The sequence below is a fragment of the Nesoenas mayeri genome (assembly GCF_963082525.1).
Source record: "Nesoenas mayeri genome assembly, chromosome: 15".
Lineage (NCBI taxonomy): Eukaryota > Metazoa > Chordata > Aves > Columbiformes > Columbidae > Nesoenas > Nesoenas mayeri.
Window position 1 is genome coordinate 2,491,236 of NC_137559.1, and position 24,684 is coordinate 2,515,919.

Genomic DNA, 24,684 nt, shown 5'->3' on the forward strand with positions numbered 1-24,684 from the left:
GGAGTCCCGTTCACACAGAATTTTGCTGCATACGGTTGCGGTTTCCTCACTTATCAGTTTCTCTGGAGGAAATGCACAATTTCCCCCTAAAGTAACATGACATGCAAGTCTCCTCCCTCTGCCCCTTGCCTCATGAGGGAAAATCACTGGAGACACAAAGTGAACTGTGGAGAACGTTTAGTTCCTTTATCACAATCCCAAATAATTCAGAAAATCACGTTACCAAGGACTGTGCTATTGTTAGAGATGGTGAACTGTCAGTTGTCATCTCTCCTTCACAAACATGCTCCAGTGCTGCCCACAGCCAGAGAAATGACAGTAACATCTTGATAAATACTGATTTCTTGCTAATGAGTTTTATCAGCATTGTGCCCCAGCCTGCTGGTGTAACAGGATATTTCATCTGCTATTAGAGCAGAGAAAACACCAACCTTCTGGTCAGCAGCTCTCCACTAGTCCTGAACAGCTACTCAACAGATGGATCTTGGAACCTCCAGAACAAATTAAACAAGCTACACTGTAGCTGTTCAGCTTGTGTAGTATGAGAGGTTTACAATTAAGGAGTGTTTCATTCAATTGTTTTCTCATTTAAGCCAGGCAAACTCCTCTGAGCTCCTGAACCATCTTTGGCCCCAAACCGAAAAATACAAGCAAGTTCCCAAGCTGCCCTGCAACTGTGAACTGAATCGCGGCAACAACCCGGTCTGCCCGGCCTCCTAGGAAACCCAGTGCTGACCCCGACACAGCTGTGTTAGTGAATCCACCCCCTCACGCACCTATTCTGCACTAAAGTAAGAAATCAAATGCAGACACCTGTCAGCAGGATGGCTTTCAGCTTTCCTTCAGAGACGTGTCAGATAAACGTTATTGGAGGACTGTTAGTACAAGATGCAGAGGCATCAGCAACAACACTGCACCAGGTCACACCCTGAGCCTGTGGAGAGTGTCTGCGGGATCATGATCATCAGCTCTGCCCCAGAGCATTTCGAAATTAAGAGATTGTCTTTGTATCTGTATGTTCTGCCCCACATCCAGTCTGTCTAAATCAGAGAGCAGCTCAAGCAGCAGTATTTAAAAAAAAACAAACAAGCTGTTTGGAAGATTCATTCAAACATGTGGAGGTAGAGGTCCCACCCCTTCGTTCATTGCACTTCCTGCTCCACACTAGATGCTCAGAGCATTAATTGGAGAAGAAGTTTCCCTCTGGAGGTGACAATGGTGGGGTTGGCATATTGCTAGATCCCACGAAGAGGCAGCTCAGCTTCGGCTTCAGTTCATTCCAAACTTTACTCATCTGCGAGTGGAAAAGCAGAGAGGACATGACAACGCGACAGGTAATCATCCCACCGCACTATTTCTGAGCACTCAAAAGCACAACACAAATTTGCTGAAGTACTTTGGGGAAGTCCAGTGGACCCAGATTGTGGATTTTAGACTGGTGCTACAACACAGCTCTCTGAGCATTTCATTGAGCTTGTATGGAAAAGAGATTTCATGTTCCTTGGTCAGGGGAGCTGAAGGAGGAGACACTTTTCGCATATAACAAAGGCAAGAAGGTCTGTACATGAGGAATGCTGAAGGCCACACTCAGGGCTTAACAAAGGGAAGCTCTTGGATTTAGATCAAAACTAAGGAAGTTGTCCCTTGTCCTCTAATTTCTGTGTAGCACAACAAAAATCAGATTCACCTAGCAAGCACACACCAGTCATTACACAATAGCAAGATATTGAATGGTTGGGTCTTCTTCAGCTACCTGTAGGGTAAGTAAGGCCATCTGCGGGTGAGAGAAGAAGAAGAAAGAAAAATACAGCAAGTGGCTGCAAGCAGACACGGTGTTTTAGAGGGGTTAGAAGCCAGTCTTGATCCTCATCCCAAACTGGAAAGACCTTAGGTGACTTCTTAGGAAGCGATGTGAGAGCACAGCTTGACAGTTGGTTAGAGGAGGAAGGCCCACGAGTGAAAACAAACACATTCAAATTCTTGTTCATATTTTGGGAAAAAAGAATACAGTCCAGAAGAACTCACCTCTTTGTGACCCTGGATCTGGGAGTTGACAAAGGCCCCCAAAATGTGAGACGTGAGAGGCAGATAGATGTGGATAAGCTGCGTCTCCTGATGCAGGCAATACAGAGAGAAGTAATTCCGCAGCTCCATGGTTAGGATCGCGTTTTCTTGCTGAAAGAAGAGGAACTCTGTGAAATACGCTGCCAGGAGGAGGGTGCCAAGGAGGTTCACTTGCAGCAGGAGAAAACAGAATTCCTCACCATACTAACAACTCAAACACAAACCAAAAACCTGAACAGACAGTTCCTGGACCCATTTGATACGACAGTACCTGCACTTTTCATCATGCAGACTGTTGCTTTCCACAGCTCCTGCAAATGATATGTTGCCAAAGAGCCAGTTATAAGTGTTGAGGAAAACAAGCGTGTTTTCCTTGCAGAACAGCAGGTAGCTCAAGTTGCCCAAAGTCCAGGTACCCTTTCGCTCTATGTGGCTTTCTGCAAACATGACCAAGCTACACAGCAGCACCAGCATAGAGTCCAGACCCACCTTTTGCTCTCCCAGGCACCTGCCCCTACCTCCACAATCCGAGACTCCAATTGCTCCACGGATTCGGGTTCTTTGTTCTGCACAGTGGCACTCATCATCTGCCTCTTCATCATGCTGTACTTGTGCAACGCTCGCTGGTGCTTGTGCAACACCCCCTTCTCATGTCTTTCGCACAGGTCCTTCATGGGAAAAGGAAGAACCAGGTACTTAGTGGAAGCTAAGAGACAGCGAGCACGCAAGCCAAGTACATTAGAACACAAACACACTTTATGTAATTTCCTACGCTGCAGATTTTTGTTTTCAAGAGGGTAAAAAAAACATTGGCAGCTTAAGAACTCAAGAAACCGAACTGCTTGGACCCAGACCGAGCTGAAGAGGCAATCTGGAGCATGGCTTCTGCCAATATTTTGGAGCTTATCAGGCCTCTTATCTTTGGTGCCCTTCTCAATATTAAGTGCTGGCAATTAACTGTGGTTAAGAGTTTGCCAGTGTCCTTCTATTTCAGTCCAGGCCTGGGAATATCAGGAGAGGTTGTCATGTACAGTTTCAGCAGGTGCCTCTGAAGAACAGTGCATTTGACCGTAAGATTAGCATTAACAAAAATTATTTCATTTGTAACTGAACTCATGTGTCCATGATCAAACCAATGATCTAATTCACTGCTTTGACTCAAAAGCAGTCAAATCTGGAAAAAAGTCAGCTGATCCACATAGTTCAAGCAGTCATGTTTTTCAATGCCTTGCAGGGTTTGCTGTTTGGCCAGTTCTCATCACAAGATGAGCTGACCAGCTGAGGCCAACAGCCGCTCCCCTCCCTCTGCCACATGCCCAGTTTGCCTCTGAACTGGCCTCCCAGACAGTTTTCCATCCAGTTGGCGTTACACCCTTTAAAAGGCACAAGATTGCTCTAAACAACTTTCTCATTGGCAGAAGAACAGCAGGACTCACTTTATAGGACTGGAGTAAATCCAGGAAGAGGTTCAGCTTCTCCACCACATCATTCTCTTCCTGTTTACCCTAGAAAACAAGGAAAAAGTACATTTTATGTAAGCCTGGCAAGAACCGACATCACAGTTTCGACATCCTTACACCATGCAGGCCCTCCACCGTATTCTCCAGGGCACATCAACACTTACACAACTCCATCAAAAAATCTTTCAGATGGCACTGGAGTGTTTAGTCCTCAGTATGCAGAACAAAACTCTGAGCAGATCAGGAACAGGAGGAGCTGGGTTTGCACTCCTGTGCCTCAGTCCTGCAATTTCTTGCTCTCGCAGATTCCTTCAGTCTTTCATCTTCTTTCCTTACAAGTTAACTAATCCATTAAAGCCATAATTACCTGCATGCTCCCCACAAGAGTTCATGCATCAGAAGGCAGAGATGAGACACTAAGTCAAATTCCACTTTTTTCTTTTAAATTTTACTAAATACTGCCTTTTCTTCCTCTATCAATAGAGCTCTCTGGAGCAACAACTCTGGAGAGAAAGCCCAGGTCTGGCGGATCTATAAAAGCGTGCTGAGTATTCCAACACCATGAGACGAAAGGAAGTGAAGACAAAACTATTCTTTTTCCTTTCCAGACTGTCATGTTCCTAGATTATTCTAACAGTCATTTTCACGCTGCACACTTACACAGGAATACAATGCTTCTGTCTGAATTACTCTCATGTAATATTTAAGCATAAGAATATCAAAATTTGATTCAGGAGTAAATTATTCTGGATTGTCTGTAGCAGATTATTAAAACAGAATTAAAGCAGGACTTTTGGACAGCTCACTACAGCAGCACAACTTGTCCAATAACCATCTGAAATGAAAAAGGAAAGCAGGCTTTTCCCTCCTTTCCCTTGCCTACTATATTTCTTCCCATTTAAACACAGTCCAGGTTTTCCATTCAAGCTTGAACAAGCAGGCTGCTGTCGAGGATGTGAATTTGGACAACGATCTCCCTCTTCACTCTTTAAGTGACAACGCCCACAGAGCTCGTGGTTCAAGATGAAACTTAAGGCAGCAATGCACCTCCTTCATTTTACAAAAGAGGAAAAAAAGAAAGAAAGGAAAAGGTCAAGAACTCACCTGCTGCACAGCTTTATCTGCCAGCAGCGCAAACTCAACAGACAGACCCTTCAAGGCTTGTTTCAGAGTCCCCCACGTGCTATCATTCAAAGCAGCCCAGGAAGGGAGCGGCGTAGTGTCTGAGCCCAAAGCACTAGGAGGAGATACGTAGTATTCAAATCTAGGAGACAAATTCCACTAGGCAGATACACCTGTTTGCAGACAGAGGTTCAAATCTGTCTAACTAGCTCACAGTGCTGAGCTACTACTGCACAATCACAAATGCAGAGATGTGTATACACCGAGGGGAAAAAATAATAAAACCAGTACTTGAGTGTCAAGGTATGTGTGTTTTCTCTTGCTCTACGGAACAGCAGTGGAAAGCATGCATTTTCTTCTTTCATAGCATGAAACATTTTATTATGACCTACAGCATGCATTGAAAGATCTGTTCTTACCAGACTACTTGCAGGTAAACCTTGCAACAGTTTTCAGTTCTGAAACAACAACAGAAAAATCCTCTTCCTCCCAACCTACCTTAGCTCCTTCCCAAATATGAGGAGATCCGAGGCATTATCAATGGCTCTAGAAGCTATCCTCTCCGCACGGTCCCGCAGCTTATAAAAGCTGTTATAAATATTTCTGATGAGCTCCCTGCTGGCAGCAAACTGGGCCTGTATGTCAGCTGGAAGGAAGTCCTGAAGAAGCGCAAGAGAGATTACTAGTGGATAAATCAAAGGCACGTGGATTTACGTTAACGGTGGGTACACCATACAGCCAGCAGAGAGAGAGGCTTCCCTCTCGTGCCGTGCCGTAACAACCCTGAAGAAATTAGCTTCACCATTCAAGTGCCCAAGTCAGACGCCATACAAATACCCCTAAATTTCAGAGGCAAAAAGAGGTTCAAATACCAGGTGTAGACAGAGTGGGCAAGATCTATGCAGTTAAAATGGGGTTAGTGAGGTTTCAAGCTCACAGGTTCTGATCAGATGCTACTAGTAACAGCCGACCTGGCAAAGTCAAGCATGTGCTGAAAGTTCAGCTCTTTTTGACCTGTGTACCGCTGGTAAAAGCCTGAATTAAGCTCCAGTTGCAAAACGTTCTGTTAGCACTGCAGGAACCTGAACAACAACTTGCTTTCAAATTGCTCAGCGAACACAGTGAATGTATATTTTAAACTTGCCGTAGCACTAATTACTAGGATAAACAGATGCATAGAAAAAGTATAACTAACTTCTGTATAACAGTCCAAATTCTACCTGCGCAGGGAGAGGACAACAGGCGGAATGAGGACATGAACACACGGGGAAGGCGTCAATCTAGACATCAACTTTCAAATTGTGCAGTATGTCTGTTTGTTTGTTATGCAAGTACAAGTAATTACTGAGAAACGTTCCAAGCAGGATTCATTGTTTAATCTTTATCATATTCATGAACGAGTACATAACTAGAAATATCAAGCCCTTAAGAGTCAAATATTTATTTGATCTTTTTGATAAAATTCTAAGTTTAAAAGTCCTTCAAACTTTTGAAATAATTCTCTCCCACTTAAGGTCTCCATCACTTAAAAGCCAGAACTGATCCACCTGAGGAGAGCCATTTAAACAAGGAGAATACATTGCAAGAAATTCATATACGTACCTTGGCCTGGGTAGCTAATCTGCAGGTCATAAATTCATCTCCTACTCCCTGGACCAACTCTCTTAGCTTATTCTGTACATCCTGGAGAAGATACAGAATCAAATGAGCGTGAAAGAACTACGGAAATTCACACAGGTCTCAGTTTTTTTGCAACAGTAAGGCACAACTAGGCAGACATAGCCTTGCCGAGGTTAAGTTTAATTTAAGGAGAAGTATAATATGTACCCTCTAAGAACAGTTATCATTTTCAAAATGCTATACTGCTGGCATTGAGGGAAATTACCTTCCACTTTCCAGCTGTAGAAATACTTATTGAGAGAAAATTCTCCTCGTCACAGGGAGCAACAACATGAAGGTCAGAAGCAACTGTGAACTCCGTGCCCAGCGGAGCAGCTCCAGGAAGATATGCAAACGCGAGACTATTGTTAACGAGTACTCACTGAGCCGCTGAACGACAGGAAGAGTTTCAAGAGCACATCTTCTGAGAATGGGGGATGTCGAGCCACCAGGTTTATAAAACGCTTCAGCGCTCTCCTCCTGGATTCTATGAACTCTCGATCAGCTATGGGGAGAAACATTAAATTTCAATTAATGTGCCACAGATCACAGGTGCTCAGAAAGAGAAAAAAGAAAGCACTCAGTCCAAGAATTTCTTTGTACTTCTAACCCTTGCTGAAGCACTGCAACAAAACCAAAGAACGATGGGTTACCAGTAACCTGTCTGCTCCCTAAAACAGAACAAATATTCCAGAACAAATAGTCCTTCAAGTGGTTCTTCACATCTTACTGAAATCCAGCATATACATCTCTGGGTGTTTATTTTCACAGGGTGTCTTTGTTCAAAGACAAAGGGTTGAAGCCTCCACTTACAAACTCCTGAATCAATTCCATAGCTGGTCCTCAAAGGGAATCTCACTCTGCTTGGGAAACGCACAATACTCTGCTTGCCACCACAAAGTGATCAGCCCACAAATAATCATGGGGCTTTTGCTCACCATTCTGAAGAACTTGCTTCAGTGTGTTGAACTCGTAACGGTCCCCCTGCCACACTTTTAAGCATTTTGGGGCTAAAGGAACAATAAAGGTGGGTTTTGTTGTTTGTTCGAGATCAGTGCCTGTATTTTTCACACAAGATGTGAGCAAGTACTCTGGGAAACCTGCACAGCCCGCTGCAGGACACCCACCCAGGGTCCGTCCTTGTCAAACTAAAATGTTCTGCTTGTCTTCCTGAAAAAAGGCAGAGTTTCAGTATGGTGATAACACAGGAATGCAGTAAATCAAAAAATCCAGGAGTTTTTCAGGAAAGGTGAAAAATTAAACTAAAATAAGTGTGAAGGAAAAGAAAGCAGCGCAGAACAATTTAAAGGAATGTTCTTATCCATTTGCACCATGAAAGGGCATTACTCTTTTGCCTTGGTTTTCAGTTGGTAGATTACTGGCTGCACAGACTCTCTGTAATGATCCTTAGCACAGCATCACATGCCAAATGATTTTTCTGACATTAGTGTTGCAGGTGTTGATTTTGCTTTGTTCGTATTTAGCCTACAAGGAGATTTCTGAAATCATCTACACGCTTCCTACATCATCTGCCTCAGTTTGCTGCTGTTCCAAAAGGAGCAGAGCACACTATCAGTCTACATCTGGCAGACAGAGGCAAGTGGACCATCATGGAAACACAAGTGTAACTCAGTGTAACTCAGGAGATGAGTACACTGAGTATAAGGAGTTTGCCCATCTGGCTCTGGGACTAAGGAGGCTGGAAGAGACACACATCTACACTAACCCAGCAAATCCCCCATCCTGCAATTCCATTTGTAGGTCCATTAACCTACCCAGAAACAAAAACTAATCATTCCATTTCCTTTTTCCTGTTTGTAGTTTCTATTAAGTCCACTTACACAGCTTTGCTATATGGAGTCACTGGTCTAAAGACAATCATCCCTCCCTGCCTCAACACAGTTTTGGACTGGATTAGTACTATATTCCTAGCACAGTCTGCGAGCTAATCTTATAAGTTTTTTCTTAAACGTAAGATATCTGCAGGAAAAAAATGCACTGGTGAATGCATAGAAATATCAACACACCAGCAATGCAAGGAAACAGCAGTGACTGACAAATTATATATATTGATGGCTTCTTTCAAGCATCTCTCCCCACTGAGATCAATCAGAGGAGGTCACTTTGCTTACAGGTGTTGCTCGAAATGGAAATTCTGGCAATTCTGGCTGAGAACTCTGAAGCAGGTCAAATTCAACAGATGGGTTTTCACAACCTCAGAAGAAGGGTCTCCACAGTTTACATTCTGTCATAAGAATATATGACCATTGAGGCTTTTCAGCACTACTATTTTTCTTTGTTCCATTTCATTGTACATCCTGCTCTGCTCACCGTTTACCAGTTCTTCTTTACTGTAGTAATACATGGACTCCTTGAATGAAATAAATTATTTACTGAAACACGTTAAGCTTAGCAGCATGGGCAGGAGACAAGACAGTGAAAAGCTTGTTCTTTCACAGATAAAGTAGAAAACAAGACAGGATATTATACAGTTATACAATATTTGAAATAATAAAAGTTTGAAACCAGTGCCAGCATTCCAGAGCAGCAAAAATTGTACCTGAAGAAGCTTTGATATGCTTTCGGTCTTGGGATGCTGCATTGGTTTCTACTCTAACAGCTAAAAGGTGGTTGGATCCATGTCAGTTGACATGATTTCCAACCTCAGCTTTTAGTTTCTGGTTATCCCTTCCAGCTCGTTTTTAGAGCAGGAGAAAAAAGGGCAATAGCTACTTTAAGGCAGCTGGCTCGCCTGCCAGAAAGACACCTTTTTGTACATCAACTGAGCAAGTGTAATTACTATTGCCTGCATCATAAGGCTCCTGTGCAAGGTAACACTACAATATGCAGCGCTGAAGCTCTTCATGTAACATCCCTGTGTTTGCCAGTCCCTTTTAGGTGTGTACAAGGTCAGGACCCTACACGAACTCAGCAGGATCAAGTATGGTCTTGCCGGAGAAGCAATTACGTTTCTTTCACACCATCAGCTCCTCTTCAGTTTCAAGCCTTTAAATACAGAGGTTTGTGGAGGTTTTTTGGTAGGTTGTATTTTTTAAATCTTTACTCTTCTATTGCTATAGAAAAACACTGGGATTTCCACAACCCTTTTCTATCCTGAATGCTTCCCAGAACAACTCACAGCAATACCTATTACAGCTGTTCAACGGCACGGTAGCAATTCTGCGCTGGTAGCACCACAGCACCGATCACCACAACCTATTTTCCTAAAAACCACAGCCATAACTTCGCCACCCCTTTGTGTAGAATTAGACCTCAAATCTTCCCTGAAAAGTCATTAGATACCAAACGCAAAATGAAAAAATGAAAAAAAAAGAAATAAACAACAACAAACTTCACTGTAACTTTACATCAATATCTTACGTATGGAGTATTTCTAGGTCGGCAATAATCCACACCTCCCAATTGCGTATTACAGTGTCCAAGTTGTTTTCTCAGCAAAAACCTTCTACCTTTTAAACGTTTCAACAGTATCATCTCGATCACACTCGTGCCACGACCCCTCCAGGTTTACCTCCCAGCATCCTCTTTGGTGGAAGCGCCGGCACCATCCGATACGGGAACTTCTGGAGCAGCATCTCATGGAACACCACGAAATCATTGTATCGTCTGTAGACCGAGCACTTGAATCTCTGCAGTAGAAGTAGTTGGGAGGGGAGGAAACAGATCAATACACAGGCTGCACAATCAGTAGGATTTCAGTTGGGTTTGTTTTTTGCTACTGGCTGCACCAAAAAGAAAAGGAAAAAGTGAAAGAAATCACACCCAAAGACAACAAAAATGACTTATTTCTTATCTTCAGAGGCCTTGTGCTGGAAAGCGGGGAGAAAAGACTCCAAACAGCTTTCCATTATTAATAGAGATGGCATTCTCCTAACTACAGATATTTTAAGATTTTCAGTTAAAAAGATAAGTCACATTTCATTCACACACAAGACAAAAGAGCGTAGAGAATGGAAAGCAAGAGGTTTCCCAGGAAACTACAAATATCCTTAAATCTGGCGGAGTTCTGTATCATTACTCCTCCAAACTCTCTGGTGTTCCAAAGCAGACAGAACATTTAGAAATAGTGCCGACACTCTTAAAGTGCTCTAGAGACCTCTTCTCTTGATGTCCTGCAAGCCCCCAAGCTCCAGCTCTTGGCAACTTACTCTGTATCAGTTTCAAACTCAGAGGTGGCAAAACAGTCTTAGATCAAGTTAAGTATTAGTCCGAATGACCGATGTTCTAAGTGAACCTCGCAAGAGAAAGACCTCTCACTGATGTTAGATCTATAAACAAAGATTGAAAGCTCCTTTGAAACCTTAGTCCTTCACTCTGCATTTCTTGGGATCAATATGTAGAAGAGGCCAAAGAAATTGGTTTTTTCATTCCAAAAGGAGTTAGGTAGCAGCTGGAACAAGATACTTTGGAGGCAGAAATCCTTTAAAAATAATATATAAAACTCGCACGTGCTATTACTACAGATTCAACTACTAGAGTGGTTAATAAGAAAGACTACACAATGCTATATCCATTCTCACATTGAACATAATCCACCACTTATTGTGGCACCACGCATTTTCAAAAATAAAGCAATGAGGCCTAGAACTGAAGCACAACAGACACAGCCCCTGGGCCTCCCTCTGTCTGCTCTGAAATCTGATGTTGATTCGTGTTGCAGAGCTTAGATGAAGCTCCAGCCCAAACTATGCTGCTTTTTGAGGAAGTTTCGTTCTACAGCTCCAACCATAGGGGAGATGATGGCAACTGAAAAGAGCTGGCAATGAGTTCCTAAATTCAAAACCTCGAGACACCGCCAGCGTCACTGAGTCCTGTGCCCTGAAATCACAGGAAAAAACAAACACCGAGTCCTAGCAAGCCCGCAGAAACATCCACTGCATCTGCCCTTTCCTTCTCATAACAGCCTGACCAACTTGCGGATGTCAATCGAAAACACCTAAAGCCCCAAATGGTGCTACAGAAAGTGGCTCCAAATGGGTCTCTCAATACATACAACAGCGACTACAGCAGTTTGCACGTTGCTCAATAACTGATGTTTTGGTGTCCTGGGAGATACAAATTGCTCATGGTGTACTTTGCAGAAGACAGATTTCCTTCTTGAATAAAACGACACAGAAACTACCGGAGATCCATCTCACTGGCTGCTCTATAACTAGGAGAAGATACATCAATCTTCTCTTACACCAGGAGCAGAACCTACAGGCCAGGATTGGGGCAAGTAAACTGGAAGTGGCCCAGACTCTGCAGAAGCATTTGCAGAACCTTTTCTGTGTTTAAAGGATTTCAGCTTCCCACTGCCAACACGATTTCTTCACTAGCTCAAAACGGTTTGTAATATCTAGTCGCCTACACCAATTCATTATGAAAATATTCTGTTTTCAATGCTACACGCCTGTTTTTGTACAGAGCTCAGGTTTCAAGCTCGTAAACTAGCAGACCATCCATCGGACATCAGTCAGGAGATGCCCCATAATGCAGAAGCCCAGGTCAAGAAAGCACAATGCTACTGCATTCAAAGTAAACTCATCCAAGTGGCCAACTCAAAAACCAGCATCACCCAACATCTCTATCAAATTAGACCAGACTTGGCCAACAGCAACTGCACAGCCGTTCTTAGGAGGATACATTCTCACTAAGACCAATACGCGTTCACATTACCTTGCTGGAAACCTCGTATTCCACATGTTTCAGAAAAAGGCCCTTCTTCTCAGGTATAAGCTCCACCTGCACGCTGTCCTTGCTCAATAGCTCTTGTAGGGTGTGGGAAAGCAGCAGTGGATTTCCCTGGGGCGCCTGCATCAGAAACTGTTCCGGTTCCCTCGGTTCATTTACGGGAGGCTTTGCCAAATCTGAAAGACAAAAAGGGGGAAAAAGAGAGACCTAATAAGATAAAGTGAGAGAGGTAGGCTTAAAATATTCTGCTCCCTTGCTCGGTGCTCCCACAGTGGTGCAACACAACCAGAACCGCCACTCCCCGGGAGGCTGTGCTGCTCCGCACACGTTCGAGACACTGGTACCTCCCTCTTCACAACACCCGGAGCACCACCAATTACACCGGTCAGAAAGACATCCCTACGAAGCAAAAGAGGAATCACAAGCCAAATTTGTTCGGTGAATCAGCGAAGAGGCCCGTGTTTCCTGTCTGTCCAGCTCCCACCACAGCAGGATCTGCCAAAAGGAGCAAAACTCCAGCTCAGCACTTTTGGATCCTGCCTAGAACAACTCGTGGAAGGAAAGAAAACGTGTTATTTTACTGCACTGCAGAAATTTAATACGCTCATTTTCACATGCCATTACAAAGGAAGGAGGCACTTAATTTGACATAATTTTATTAAACTCTATGACAATATGCTTGAGTGGGCACGAATTACAATCATTTACTATGTCAATATCCTCAAATTCAAGAGCAGGGGGAAAAGTTTCTTAATAAGGACTACCAACCCAACAATTCCTCAATCACAGCAAGCTCTGGCAAAATCTTTCAAACATACGTATTCCACTGCTTGTAGCTAAAACCCAGCCCTTTACAGTGAACTCAACCACAGCCGGACAGTTTGGACAGAGGGATTCTAACTGCTGCTCGGCCAGATGAAAAAGTAGAAAAAGATCTTAAGAATACAGCCCTGGAGGACAAGTTATATCAAAGAAGATGAAGATGCAGAGTGCCATCCGGTCAAATGACTGACTGCAGCCCATTATCTCAACTTGACATTGTAACTGCACATATCATGCAACTGTAAACTAAGCTTACACCATTTTCCAAAGAAATCCCTTTTTTCTATCCACTTCACACATAAGAAACAGAGTGAAAAACATGCCTATAACCATGGAATCTATTCAACCTATACCCAAGTCCTGTTCTGCAGTCTGGAACAGATGTGTTGCTTCCTCTCTGTGTATGTCTATTTAAGAGGGATATTGTGAGCAAGCTCTTGTACAAAGCAAGTGGAATCCACCAATGAAAAGCTACCCAGAAAAATCTAGGCCGTATTCATCACCCCTTCCTTGCCATTGTGCAGAAGTTACACCCCTTCTTAAACATATCTAAAATGTTACGAACACAAAAAGACAGTAATGCCATAGAAGCAAGAACCATTTCTGTAAGCTTGAATACGTAGTTCAAAAAGTTGATAACTGGGCAAGAAATTAACTCAGGGAAGATAAGAAGTCACATCCTTAACTTGAAAGTCCTGACCTCCCCCTGATGAGGGTCTCCCATCTGTTCTTTCATGTGCTCTAAGGACCTGATAAACGAGGCAAACCGATAATCGCAGATTCCTCAGGTACACGGCTTCAGAACAGACACTCGGTTCTCTGTTCCATAAAAGGAAACCAAACCGAATCCTGGACGAATGACCTTATCCCACACATTTCATCAGTTTTCAGATTCCTCGTAATGTGACTCAGAGAAGCAAGTCCTAACACCTCTGCTTTAACAGACTAATGTATTGCCTACTAACCCCACCTACACAGCAGCTTCTAAAACGTTGCAGCTACCTGCCAGAAAATTGTGGTAAGATAATGTGAGCTAATCCAACGTTGACATGGGATATTGCTGGATAAACTGATCACATATCTGTCAAGCCACTTTCCACATGGATGTTGAACTAGGGAGGAAAGCAAATTCAGAATACAGATAGTTAGGCAAAAGCTTTTCTAGAGTAGAAAAATCTTTGCCCACCTGATCTTTCACGGGGCAGAACCACACTAGCAAAAGGAAGCATCCAAAATACACGCAAAAAGAACTATGGAAAGCACAGGACAGCCCTGCTCTCCAGAGCAGCGGTTTTCCACATGCACACCCTTTTAATTGCTCAAGACACATCAGTGAAATGCAACATGACACAGGAGATTTTATGACTCCTCCAATGCGCACACACCCACTCACAGGGAATCCCACACTCTGTGCTGCTGAACCGCTGGCTCACGGTCCAGAGGCAGCCAGAGCAAGTGAGAGCCCCAAAGAGGGGCCAGCCAAAACGCAGCCCACCCACTTCCCCAAGAACGGTGCCAGTTCGTACTCACACAGCACTCAGCCTCCTGAATCACCCTCCCTGCTTTCTGTCTTCTGCTGGCCAACAAAGCGGGGCTTTCATGGCACAAACTGCTCCCTAAACCAGAGCTCAGCACTGTCCGGTTCCTCACAGTGGCAAAAGATTTACAGGATGAATCATGAATCCTTGGTATTTCATCCGCAAGTCCTGGGACCTGCGGCATTATCAGCCAAACTGATGCTGAGATGGGCTCTCAGATCCACCACAGTGATCTGAACCCACATTATCCTGTAAGGCCACTACAGAGTGAAGCCCAATAGAGAAATCTAGACAAGACTTGGTGTTCCTTTGACAATTCAGTCACGTTGCTCCTTTCTTTTGTAATATTTTGCCAATTTTCATCAAGTTATTCTATAAATTTCCTTTCTAAAATTCACCTACAGGAAATACCTTCTCTTTATCAGCAGTTCACACACTTGACTCTTCCTGAATATTCTGTAGCTTCTTTAGATCTCAACCCTGTCTAAATGTGTGAAATCATTACAAATCAGACAACCACACAAACAAGCTTGAATAATTACTGTTTCATTAATAATCTCAGCATGTTCCGTATCAACAAGACAGCTACTCAGGGTGAATTTACACTCTCAAGCGCTGATCTGAGAACACAAAACGATGACTTTGGAACAGCTGCTAACCCGTTATAGAAAACACCACAGCATTAACACTAACCCCGCACAGCAAGATACACTGAAGCTGTTCTTCAACCCATTTGTCATTCTGCTTACTGGAGAGTCAATTCAGGAACAGCCTCAAGAGCCCTGGCCAGGAATGGGGGATAATAGTGGGAACTCATTGGTATGAGCTCCCGTGTTCAACCAGTGAAAGGATTTACATCCATTGTGAGCAAACACTTAACGCTTCCCATCGCACGCTCTTTGCTCGCTACTTTTGAAAACATTCCCTTGGGTTTCAGCAGATCATTATCTAGTAAAGTTTATACCCATGGAGCAGTCAGTGAATACGGAAATGAGGTGAGGAATGGTCTCCTGGAACACAGACCAGCAGGCAATATAGAATCAGCTTTTCTGTGGCCTTCTGCTGCAGCAGAGTTCCTGAACCTGTTGTCAATAAGACACCAGGAAGTGCTCTGGTATAACTGAAAACAATTTGATATCAAAGTTAAAAATAATACATCTATGCACACAAATGCAAACAAGCAGACAACAAGATGACAATAAATAAAAGCTTAAAGAAGCATTTAAAGCATAGCCTAATTTTTGTTCAGTTGTAAAGGAAAAAAAACTATGAAAATACTGCATAATACTTTTTTTTTCTTTTAGCCTTTGGACCAAAAGAATTGAGAAAGTTAACCAGAGAATAAGTGAAATAGATAGCTTCACTACTTCATATCACACATTTCACACTTTAGTTAGTGCCCAGCACTCATTACTCCCATTCACACAACCAGACAGCAGCCTGACCTCTACAGAGCCACCAGTTTCCTCAATCAGGTTTTCTAAAATCGTGCATTTACGAAACCCAAAGTAGAATTTCAAGTGTCTGACAAGCTGCACGTAGGTTTTACATGAGTAAGCACATAGAGAAGAGAAATGCAATGCAAGGGCTGGCAGCCCAGGTGGTAAATCACAACATAGACCTCCCTCCCTAGGTTAGTTCTGTCACCCAAATTTGGAGGCCTTATCTCCATTTTACAGACAGCTGCTACCACCAACTCTTTATCATATCAGGGTGCTAATCAGCTACATTTATTAGATACCCTTAAGTAGAAGGTGCCATAGAATTCCTTGCTATACTAGTAGCAGATTTTCTAGATGGAGTCTAAAAGGGAGCAAAGCCTTTAGAAAAAAAGCTGTGATTTATTCTCCACTATGAGAGGCCAGAGGTGATTCAGTGCGTAAGAAATTCAGAGGATTATTAGAATTAATTATTTTTGTACACAGATACCTCTCATTTCACCCTGATAAAAATGAAGGCCCCACTACAAACTCCTGGGCCAGGAATCCTAAAGCAGCAATGTAAATATCATTCATCAGCATTTCCCTTTCCTTTCTGTCTTCCCATGAAAAGCCTCAGGAATTATGGAAATGCCTTTCCCCCTTATCGTATCAAACACATTCCTCCGTAAACCCAGAATTCAGTGTCCACATCAATCTCTCAGAATGACAGTGCAGATTTCAAATGCAACTCCAAACACATTCCCTTCCTTGTTCTTTTTTAGAATTCTTAAATAATCCAAAATCCCCTAAAAACAAGAAAAGAGAAACAGAAGTCCAAAAAAGAAAAACCACACAACAACAAAACCTTTCTTCCTTCTACGGGCTTTACATTTTTTTGAGACAACTGTACACAACTTGTTTGGGTTTGGCTTTTCTTAAAAAATTCAAAACCATGCAATACTTATTTAGAAAGGAGCAATGCAAAGAAATTGATCTGTGTGATCTAGTACAGCTGATACACAGATCTAGGTTGAACATGGAAGAGGGGGTTGTATTTCTTACTAGGTTCAAGAAAAGGAATCACATTCAGCTTCACTCTAAGAGATGTATGAGAGAGTCCTTCCTTCTCCCTCCCCACAATTCATTTGTAAATACAAGCTATCCAATGCCAAAGCAACACCATATAAAATAACACCCATACTATCATACTATTAGATGTTGGAGAACAGGCTCTAACATTTTGGTTTTCCCCTAAAAAAAAGAAGCAAACCACAACCAGCTTTCTCAGTACAGATGTCAAATACACACCCTGCACTGCCTGGTCTGCTTTTGGTTTGGGGGTTTTTTGTTTGTTTGGGGTTTTTGTCTTGGAGGTGTTGGAGACAGTTACAGGTTGGGTTGGGGTTTTTTTTGGTGGTTGGTTGTTTTTCCAATAAGTTTCAGATTGCTACTCAGCACTTGGTGCTTTTCAAGATGCAGCAGAGAAGTAATGGCACAAGTCAAAAATAGGTGAGGATATCTAAGTTTTATTTAATAATAGTAATAAGGCACTAGCATTTCTGCATTCCTTGTAAGCCTCAAACTGCTGCTCAAAGTATCACAATCGCATCCTATAGCAGACAAAAAAGCCCAGCACCAAGTTACTGCTTCCCAATGTCACACAATAAACACATGACAGAACAAAGAACTAACTTTAAGCCTACTGCCCTATTCTTTTAACCATGCTGTTAGATCATCAAATGATTGATTAAGCAATTAGATCATCAATTGATTAATTAAGCAATTTCCCTAGTCTGGGAATACAAGAAACATGCTCCATTTGCAAGCCAGCCAAGGAGCCCTAGTCCCAAACTGTAGCAAACACAATAAAGTGAGATGGACCTACACAGGCTGAAGAAATAATAGGATTAGGGAAGAAAAATCCATCAAGGAATGTTCTCAGAGACAAGAAGTCAAATCCTCACTAGGGCAGCTTCCCAGCTCACAATGGAAATTGCTAAACTACCATTTTTCACACCCACCTCTAACAAAGAGTAGGAAGTATAAAAAATTCAGGCCCAAAAAGGTAACCCAAAGAGAAATAACACACACAACTATCCTCCAGAAAACTTTTACAAAGGCATTTTAGCTTAACTATCAAACTGCTGGGTTTCCACAACCATCTTTCCTTACACAGGTCAAGAAAACCTCAAAAGCAGCAGCTGTTTATCATTTTGTTTTGCTTCTTGTCCTCCTGGCATGTTTCTCATCCTCTTAATTATGCTGGGAGAAAACGTGATCGTAACACCCAAACCTTAAAAACTGTGCCGCTCCACACCTTACGGTCTCTGGATGGTCTTTTTACATGTTTTATAGTTAGAACAAGTCCATTCACATCTCAAATTCTGTTGAAAAGCAATCAAAGCTCCTCTCCCTTCATACCAGTTCCATGTGTCTGTAACTACCACATTTCTCTCCATCACCCTGCACCAACACACTAAAACTTCAAGATTATGGGGGAAATCAGAGTGATTATGTTCAGATTCTACTGAGTGCAGCCGGTACAGCCCTCACTACCCAGCCCTCCTGCTTGGGTACACAGTTAAAGATTTACCACCCCAAGAAAACCTCCCCAGCAAACACACCTGGATTAGTTCCCCACCATCATTGCAAAACAGAATCAAATGGGAGCAAAAGAGAAAATAAAAAGCCAGCACAAACAACATTGAACAACTGAATTTAATGTACTGGATATTATCCTTTTCCTATTTTTTTTTTCTCTTGATTGTCTTAAAGTACTTTTAACCCTACAAAATAAAAGAGACGGCATTAGCGTGTGCTGTCAGAGGACATCGACGGTCCTTCTCAGGACTCTCATTACTCAGGAGATTTAGATTCTCCCAGAATATTCGCTGACAAGCTGCTGATCTCCATAAAAGTTACATACGGGTGTGAAACTTCCAAGATCACTGAACCCACATCCCGATGCCAGAAATAAAAGCATTTCTGCTTTCACAGCAATAATTTTCTATTGCTAAGATCATTAGACGCCTTCTGTTGGTGCTCACAATCTAAGCTTTGTCAAAGAAAGCCAAGTTTCTCTAAATAGGGCTGAGTAGATCACACAGTTACCGAAGCATCATCACCAGCGCAGAGGTTAATCAGGCCAAGAACACTCAGAGATAACTTTTATCTCCATAAGGCTCCCGAAGCAGATGGTAAATCCATAACAGACGTACCTGACCAAGCTCTTTCTTTGGTACAGTAGGACATTTTTTTTCCACAAAGGCTGCTGTTCAATATCCCAATATCTTACATCAGTCCTGGACAGAAATATTCCAAAATAATTTATTTATAAGCATTATCCGCATCAGGAGCATCGCAGGCCTATCAAAAGCACTCTCACTGGAGCCTGAATATAATCCAACCAAACCGTTTTTCCCTGCATAAAGCTCCCCACTTACCTCTACCAGCTTTTCTTTCCAAAGAGAGAAAAAATAATATTATGCATAAAGCAACTGCCAGTATGAAACTTTACCCACTTTAAGAGAACTTTAGAGAACCGTATTATCCCGTTTCCCTCTAAAAGTTTCCCTCGGTTTAACTGTTACGAGCCTAGCGCGTTATTCTCTTAATCCACCCAGGAGCTCCCTCCATTTCTCGTTTCACAACAAGTGCTGGCAGCATCTGGCTCCGAGTTCCCGACCCCAGACTCAGCCGCGCGTTCCCGCAGCCGCAGCGCTCGGAGCTGCCGCCTCCTCTCCCCGCTGGACCCGCTCCCGGCGCGGTCAGCCCGGAGACGTGGCCTCCGTGCGGGCCGGGCTGGGACACCGTCTCTGCCCCGCTTCGCTGGTTGTCCCCGCACGCTTTAACGCGCCCCCGAGTCCACGAGGAGATGAACAAGCCTCATGTCAGCACCCCCAGGACGCCTCTCCAGGGGCCCGTCCCCGCTCGCTGACCCGCAGAGGGGCTCCCGGCCAAACCGACCGGCGGGCACCGGGACGAGCGCTGCCCGCCGGGGAGGCAAAACCCACCGCCCCGGGGCGCCCGCCAGCGCTCCCCCTTATTTATCACCACGGGGCAGCGGGGAAGGGACCGCTCGACACCGCCAAACGGGCACCGGCCGTGGCCTGGCGGCGGGGCAGCCCGGGGCCGGGGGGAAACGGGGATGGCGGCGTCTTTTTACCTCAGGTTTTGGCGGGGGAGCGGCCCCGACCCCACCCGAGGAGCCCCGTCACCCTCCCCGAGCCGCCGGCGGGAGGGAGGCGGCACCGCGGCGGCGCCACTAGAGCCGGGGAGCGGCCGGCACTGCCCCCCGCCCGCGGCACCCGCCGCCCCTACCTGTGCCGGTGCCCGCGGGCGGCTCGCCGTCCATCGCGGCAGCAGTCATGTGAGGCCGCGGCCCGGCGGCCGCCCTCCCCTTCCTCCGCAGCGCCCGCCTGTCAGCGCGGGCGGAGCGAGGCCGCCTCCCGCGGGGCCGGGGCGTGGGGCGGCCGGGCGGGCAGCGGCCGGTCACGGCACGGGGGAGCTTCACCAGGCCCTGCGCGGCGGGGACGTGTGAAGGTACCACCGGTTGTGACAGCACTTGGAGATAATGTCCCTGAGGAGGCGACACACGCTGTGGGCTCGAGGCTTCCGCACAGCAGGGGCTCGGAGAGGCAATAAGCCATCCCTCAGAGCCCTTCTAAACCCCTTTAGATTAACAATAAACCTTTCAAACATCTTAAAGCATCGAAAAAGAAGTGATCGGCTCACGGGCTTAACACAAGCTTTATTCATTTTTTTTCTATTTTCTTTTTTTCTGAAGGGTGGTTGTTGGGAAGATGAACTTCATCCTGTGCTACAAAGAGTTGATAAATTGTTGGTAGCGATAATAAGATGGTTCTTCCAGTCAGGCAGTGATTGATGGGGGGGCTGTACCTTGTGTTTCAAGTTAGATGAGATACTCCAAGACAAGTTTGATACATTTTCTTTCACTGAGTTCCCTTTTTCCACAGCATTTCCACCGCCCTCTAGTCACTGATGTTTTCTATAGTCAAAATTTTTGATATTTTGGATGCATTTGGAATCTTATGAAATACTCTTGATGATAAGTTAAAGCAGATATTTAATGTTTTTCCAAAGGAAAAGTCATTGTAGCATTTTATGCTTTGCACCACAAGCAATGCACAAATGAAGGTAAGTACGGTAGAAATGAACATTAACCTATTCAGGACAGCACAGAAATATGAGCATTTGGAAACTGAAACTGCATAAAAGTAAGAATTTCAGGTATAAATGACTCGCATTTTTAGTGTGGTTTTTTTTCCCACTTCCTGTACTTTATTAGTCAGGAATTATATGGTTGACACTGGTGAAAAATAAGGCATCTGTTTTCTACAGTGGTTTTCCAGAAAATACCATCAAACAAGCAAGACACAAAAATATGTATAGATTCTGCACCTCCAGATTAAGGTGCTACAATCTATAATGCTTTAAGTTTTTAATATCCAAATTACTGAATTCCTTATATTTATTAATAATGAGAAGATAAATAACTATCCCCACTATATGCATAGAGAACTAAATCATAACATTATGAAGTGAGAATTATTTCAGGTGTAAGTAATTAAGACTGTCATGTTCTCCCTTGAAACTTTTCATGCTGCTACAAAGGCGTGAATGACTTGAGCGATTCTCTCTTTCCTGCTGCTTCTCGCCTCAGTGCTATTTCAGCCGCGATCCCACGAGCGTGGGTGCAGGCTAAAGCTGTGTATGAAATTAAAAAAGCATGGCATTATTTAAGCTGAGAAGCCCTTCAAATCATGTTTACACAGCAGCCGAGCGGAGAGTTTTGCAGGCTCAGCACTTCTGGAAACGAAGCGTTACACAATTTTTCGCCTATATAGCATTTTTGGAGAAAATGAATGGAGGAATCAACATGTTCTCATTTAGCTACAGATCTTTGATTGGCCCGTACTTAAGCTAATAGCATAACTATTTATTTGGTATAAATAAGATGTTTTCAACAGAAGATTGCTTTTGCAACCCATGGGAGGAATCTTGAAGAAAAACACTGTGAAAAATAATTGCAGAAATAAGTTTTGAGCAGGGCCAAAAAGATCGTGTTTAAGTTAATGAATGCTTCCATATTTGCTGTAAACACAGCAAAAGCTTCTGGAAAACCTACAGCATAAACAAAATAGAATCGCTAGAGAAAGAAAAGGCACGTGTCATCACGTTGCAGGAAACAAATGTGATGCAAAAGGATGCAACTACCCGAGGCCTCGGCCTTTCAATCTTTCATTCTGTGCACGTCCTATTGGTATTAGATAAAATTTTGTACAGACTACAAGAGCTTGCTTGCTCTTTCAGAATTCAGTTTAGGAAACAGTGGTGTCAGCTCCATTCTTTTCAGATCACTTGCACTCAGTAAAATTTATGAGGCATGGCTGGTTTGACAATTGTGTCCCAAAAAGCCGCTCCTGCTGCACTTCCTTCCCAAAATTTCCCATTGATGAGGAGTTTTGCATGTGGAATACTTACAGGAACAGGCTACAGCTGCCAATGTCAAAATCTCTGGTTTTAAAAGTTGTTCCGCTCACCCTCAGGTTGCTGAGCAAGGACTGGAAGAGAAAGAACAGCAGAGAGATGACAGCACAGGGACTGAAGGGAAATATCAACAGAAGAAAGGAAAAAGGGTTAGGAAGGAAGGAAGATAAATCAAAAGTTGCTGTAAAGTAAGCAGAAGTGCAAACTGCAGACCATGCAAAGATAGGAAAGGAGGATCCAGCATTTAGATTCCATGCTCAACCAAAGCAATTGTAAAAGTAGTAATCTTGCAAACGGGAAGGAATGCAATACACAAAAATTGTGTATTCCAACAACACAGACAACTGAGAGAGTGGTGAAGCCCACAGGAGAGAGACCATCACATGCTCCTGGAAAGCCGTGTAATCTTGAGAACCCAGCTGGGGCTCCAGATTGAAACGCAGCACGTCCTCCCTCCCATTTGGAAAAATAGATGGTTGTGATGGCGAGAGAGGTAAGAGCATTTTCTTCACGCTTTAGCGTGTTGATGCTGCTGAGAACCAGGACATCAAAGTCTGGTCAACTCCCATGATATAACGAGAGGGAAAAATCCTACAACTGCACGAAGTCATCACTTCCACTCAGCAGCATTGCTCATGGCACTAATACAGAACCGCCAGGCTCCACCAACTGCATTTGAACGGAGTTAGGATGCCACCTTGTGACTAGCTGATCAATTACAGAATTGAGGTTTGGTTTAATTTCTTAAAACACCTTCTCTCCAGGTTTTGTCAAAACATGAAAGATATTGCAAGGTAAGATAGGATCTAAATTTAAAATACTAAGTACAATACCTGTTCTGCTCTTCTCACTAATTTTTTATGCTGGCATTCTTATTCTATATGTTTTCATGAGTTGGTTGAAAGCACTGCGCTAAAAAAACCCTACACAAAAAGCAAGTGTTAATCTCAGAAGTGAACACAGGCAAACTATTCCTGAAGAACTGTAATTGTTTAATTGATACAGGTCAGCTCTTTCAGAAAGTTGGGTCAGGTAGCCAGCAGGAGAGAGCTTTAGCAGTTTAAAAGATGTTAGGACTATGAAACCTAACACTTTAGACCCCAGGGAAACACCAGAGAGGGATCCTCACCCTCCTGCCTGTACCACTGGAACCAAGATCACCAACCACGTCCAGCCGTGTTCAACGCCCCTTTGGAAGGCTCCTCCTGCCACCTGGAGTGTCACAGTGGAGATGCAGGATCAGAGAATCCCAGAGTGTCAGGGGTTGGAAGGACCTGGAAAGCTCATCCAGTGCAATCCCCCCATGGAGCAGGAACACTCAGATGAGGTTACACAGGAAGGTGTCCAGGCGGGTTGGAATGTCTGCACAGAAGGAGACTCCACAACCCCCCTGGGCAGCCTGGGCCAGGCTCTGCCACCCTCACCCCCAACAAGTTTCTTCTCCTCTTTCACTGGAACCTCCTGTGTTCCAGTTTGTACCCATTGCCCCTTGTCCTGTCACTGGTTGTCACCAGCAGAGCCTGGCTCCATCCTCCTGACACTCCCCCTTTCCATATTGATCCCCAGGAATGAGTCCCCCCTCAGTGTCCTCTTGTCCAGCTCCAGAGCCCCAGCTCCCTCAGCCTTTCCTCACACGGGAGATGCTCCACTCCCTGCAGCATCTTGGTGGCTGCGCTGGACTCTCTGCAGCAGTTCCCTGTCCTGCTGGAACTGAGGGGCTCAGAACTGGACACTAGATTCCAGATGCGGCCTCACCAGGACAGAGTGGAGGGGAAGGAGACGGGCGGGCGCCACTTTTTACCTCACAGGAAACGTTATTTAAAATCCACGAAGGTCCTGTAGAGATCGTTACCGACGCGTGTCGTATCTGACCCGCAGGTGGCTCGGACGTGGCTCGGACGTGGCTCGCTGTGAGCTGCCGTGGCTCGCTGTGAGCTGCCGCGCCGCTCCCGCTGCCTGAGGCCCCGCAGGCCCGGCTGCCCCCGCCCACCGCCACCGAGCCGCCATGTCACCGGCCCGCGCCCCCGCCGGGCTGATGTGGCGGCTCCCGTCGGGCCGTACCAAGCTGTCCCGCCACCGGGGGGGGTGCGGCTGTTCCCTCGTATAGTCGCCGCACCCGAATACAAACGCGTCCGTGCCGGCGCAGCACGGCGCGCCTCCCCTTCTATATCAGTTTAGTAGCGCCCGCGCGGGCATCGCAAGTCTTCGGGCGAGCCCATGGCAGAAGGTTTGTAGGGGGGGCGGTTTTCGCGTCAGTGTGTTGTCCTGTCACCTTCCGCCTGGCGCTGGACGGGGAAATATACTGAGCTGCCGAAACCGCAGGAAGGTTTCACTCTCCGTCAACGCAGTTAAACGTCACAGCGCCTGCCGCTTTTCGGAGAATGGTTCGGCCCA

The 24,684-nt window shown here is 44.5% G+C and overlaps 1 protein-coding gene and 1 long non-coding RNA gene across 2 annotated transcripts; both read right to left on the reverse strand.

The window, feature by feature from the left end:
- Window positions 1–1,180: 1,180 nt before the first annotated feature.
- SNX8 (sorting nexin 8) lies at window positions 1,181–20,164 on the reverse strand (the record flags this gene model as incomplete). Its single annotated transcript, XM_080354040.1, has 11 exons — window positions 20,101–20,164; window positions 11,985–12,175; window positions 9,838–9,955; window positions 6,689–6,810; window positions 6,249–6,329; window positions 5,145–5,305; window positions 4,629–4,761; window positions 3,501–3,569; window positions 2,583–2,732; window positions 2,026–2,175; window positions 1,181–1,294 (listed from the first exon to the last, which is right to left on the reverse strand). Exons 1-11 carry the CDS (start codon window positions 20,147–20,149, stop codon window positions 1,181–1,183), a joined length of 1,338 nt encoding a protein of 445 aa, XP_080210166.1. The 5' UTR covers window positions 20,150–20,164.
- A 353-nt stretch (window positions 20,165–20,517) lies between these two features.
- Window positions 20,518–24,671, reverse strand: LOC308046308. Its single transcript, XR_013922879.1, has 4 exons — window positions 24,092–24,671; window positions 23,428–23,502; window positions 22,285–22,364; window positions 20,518–21,507 (listed from the first exon to the last, which is right to left on the reverse strand). It is a non-coding gene; the product is annotated as an uncharacterized lncRNA (long non-coding RNA).
- Between the last annotated feature and the right edge of the window lie 13 nt (window positions 24,672–24,684).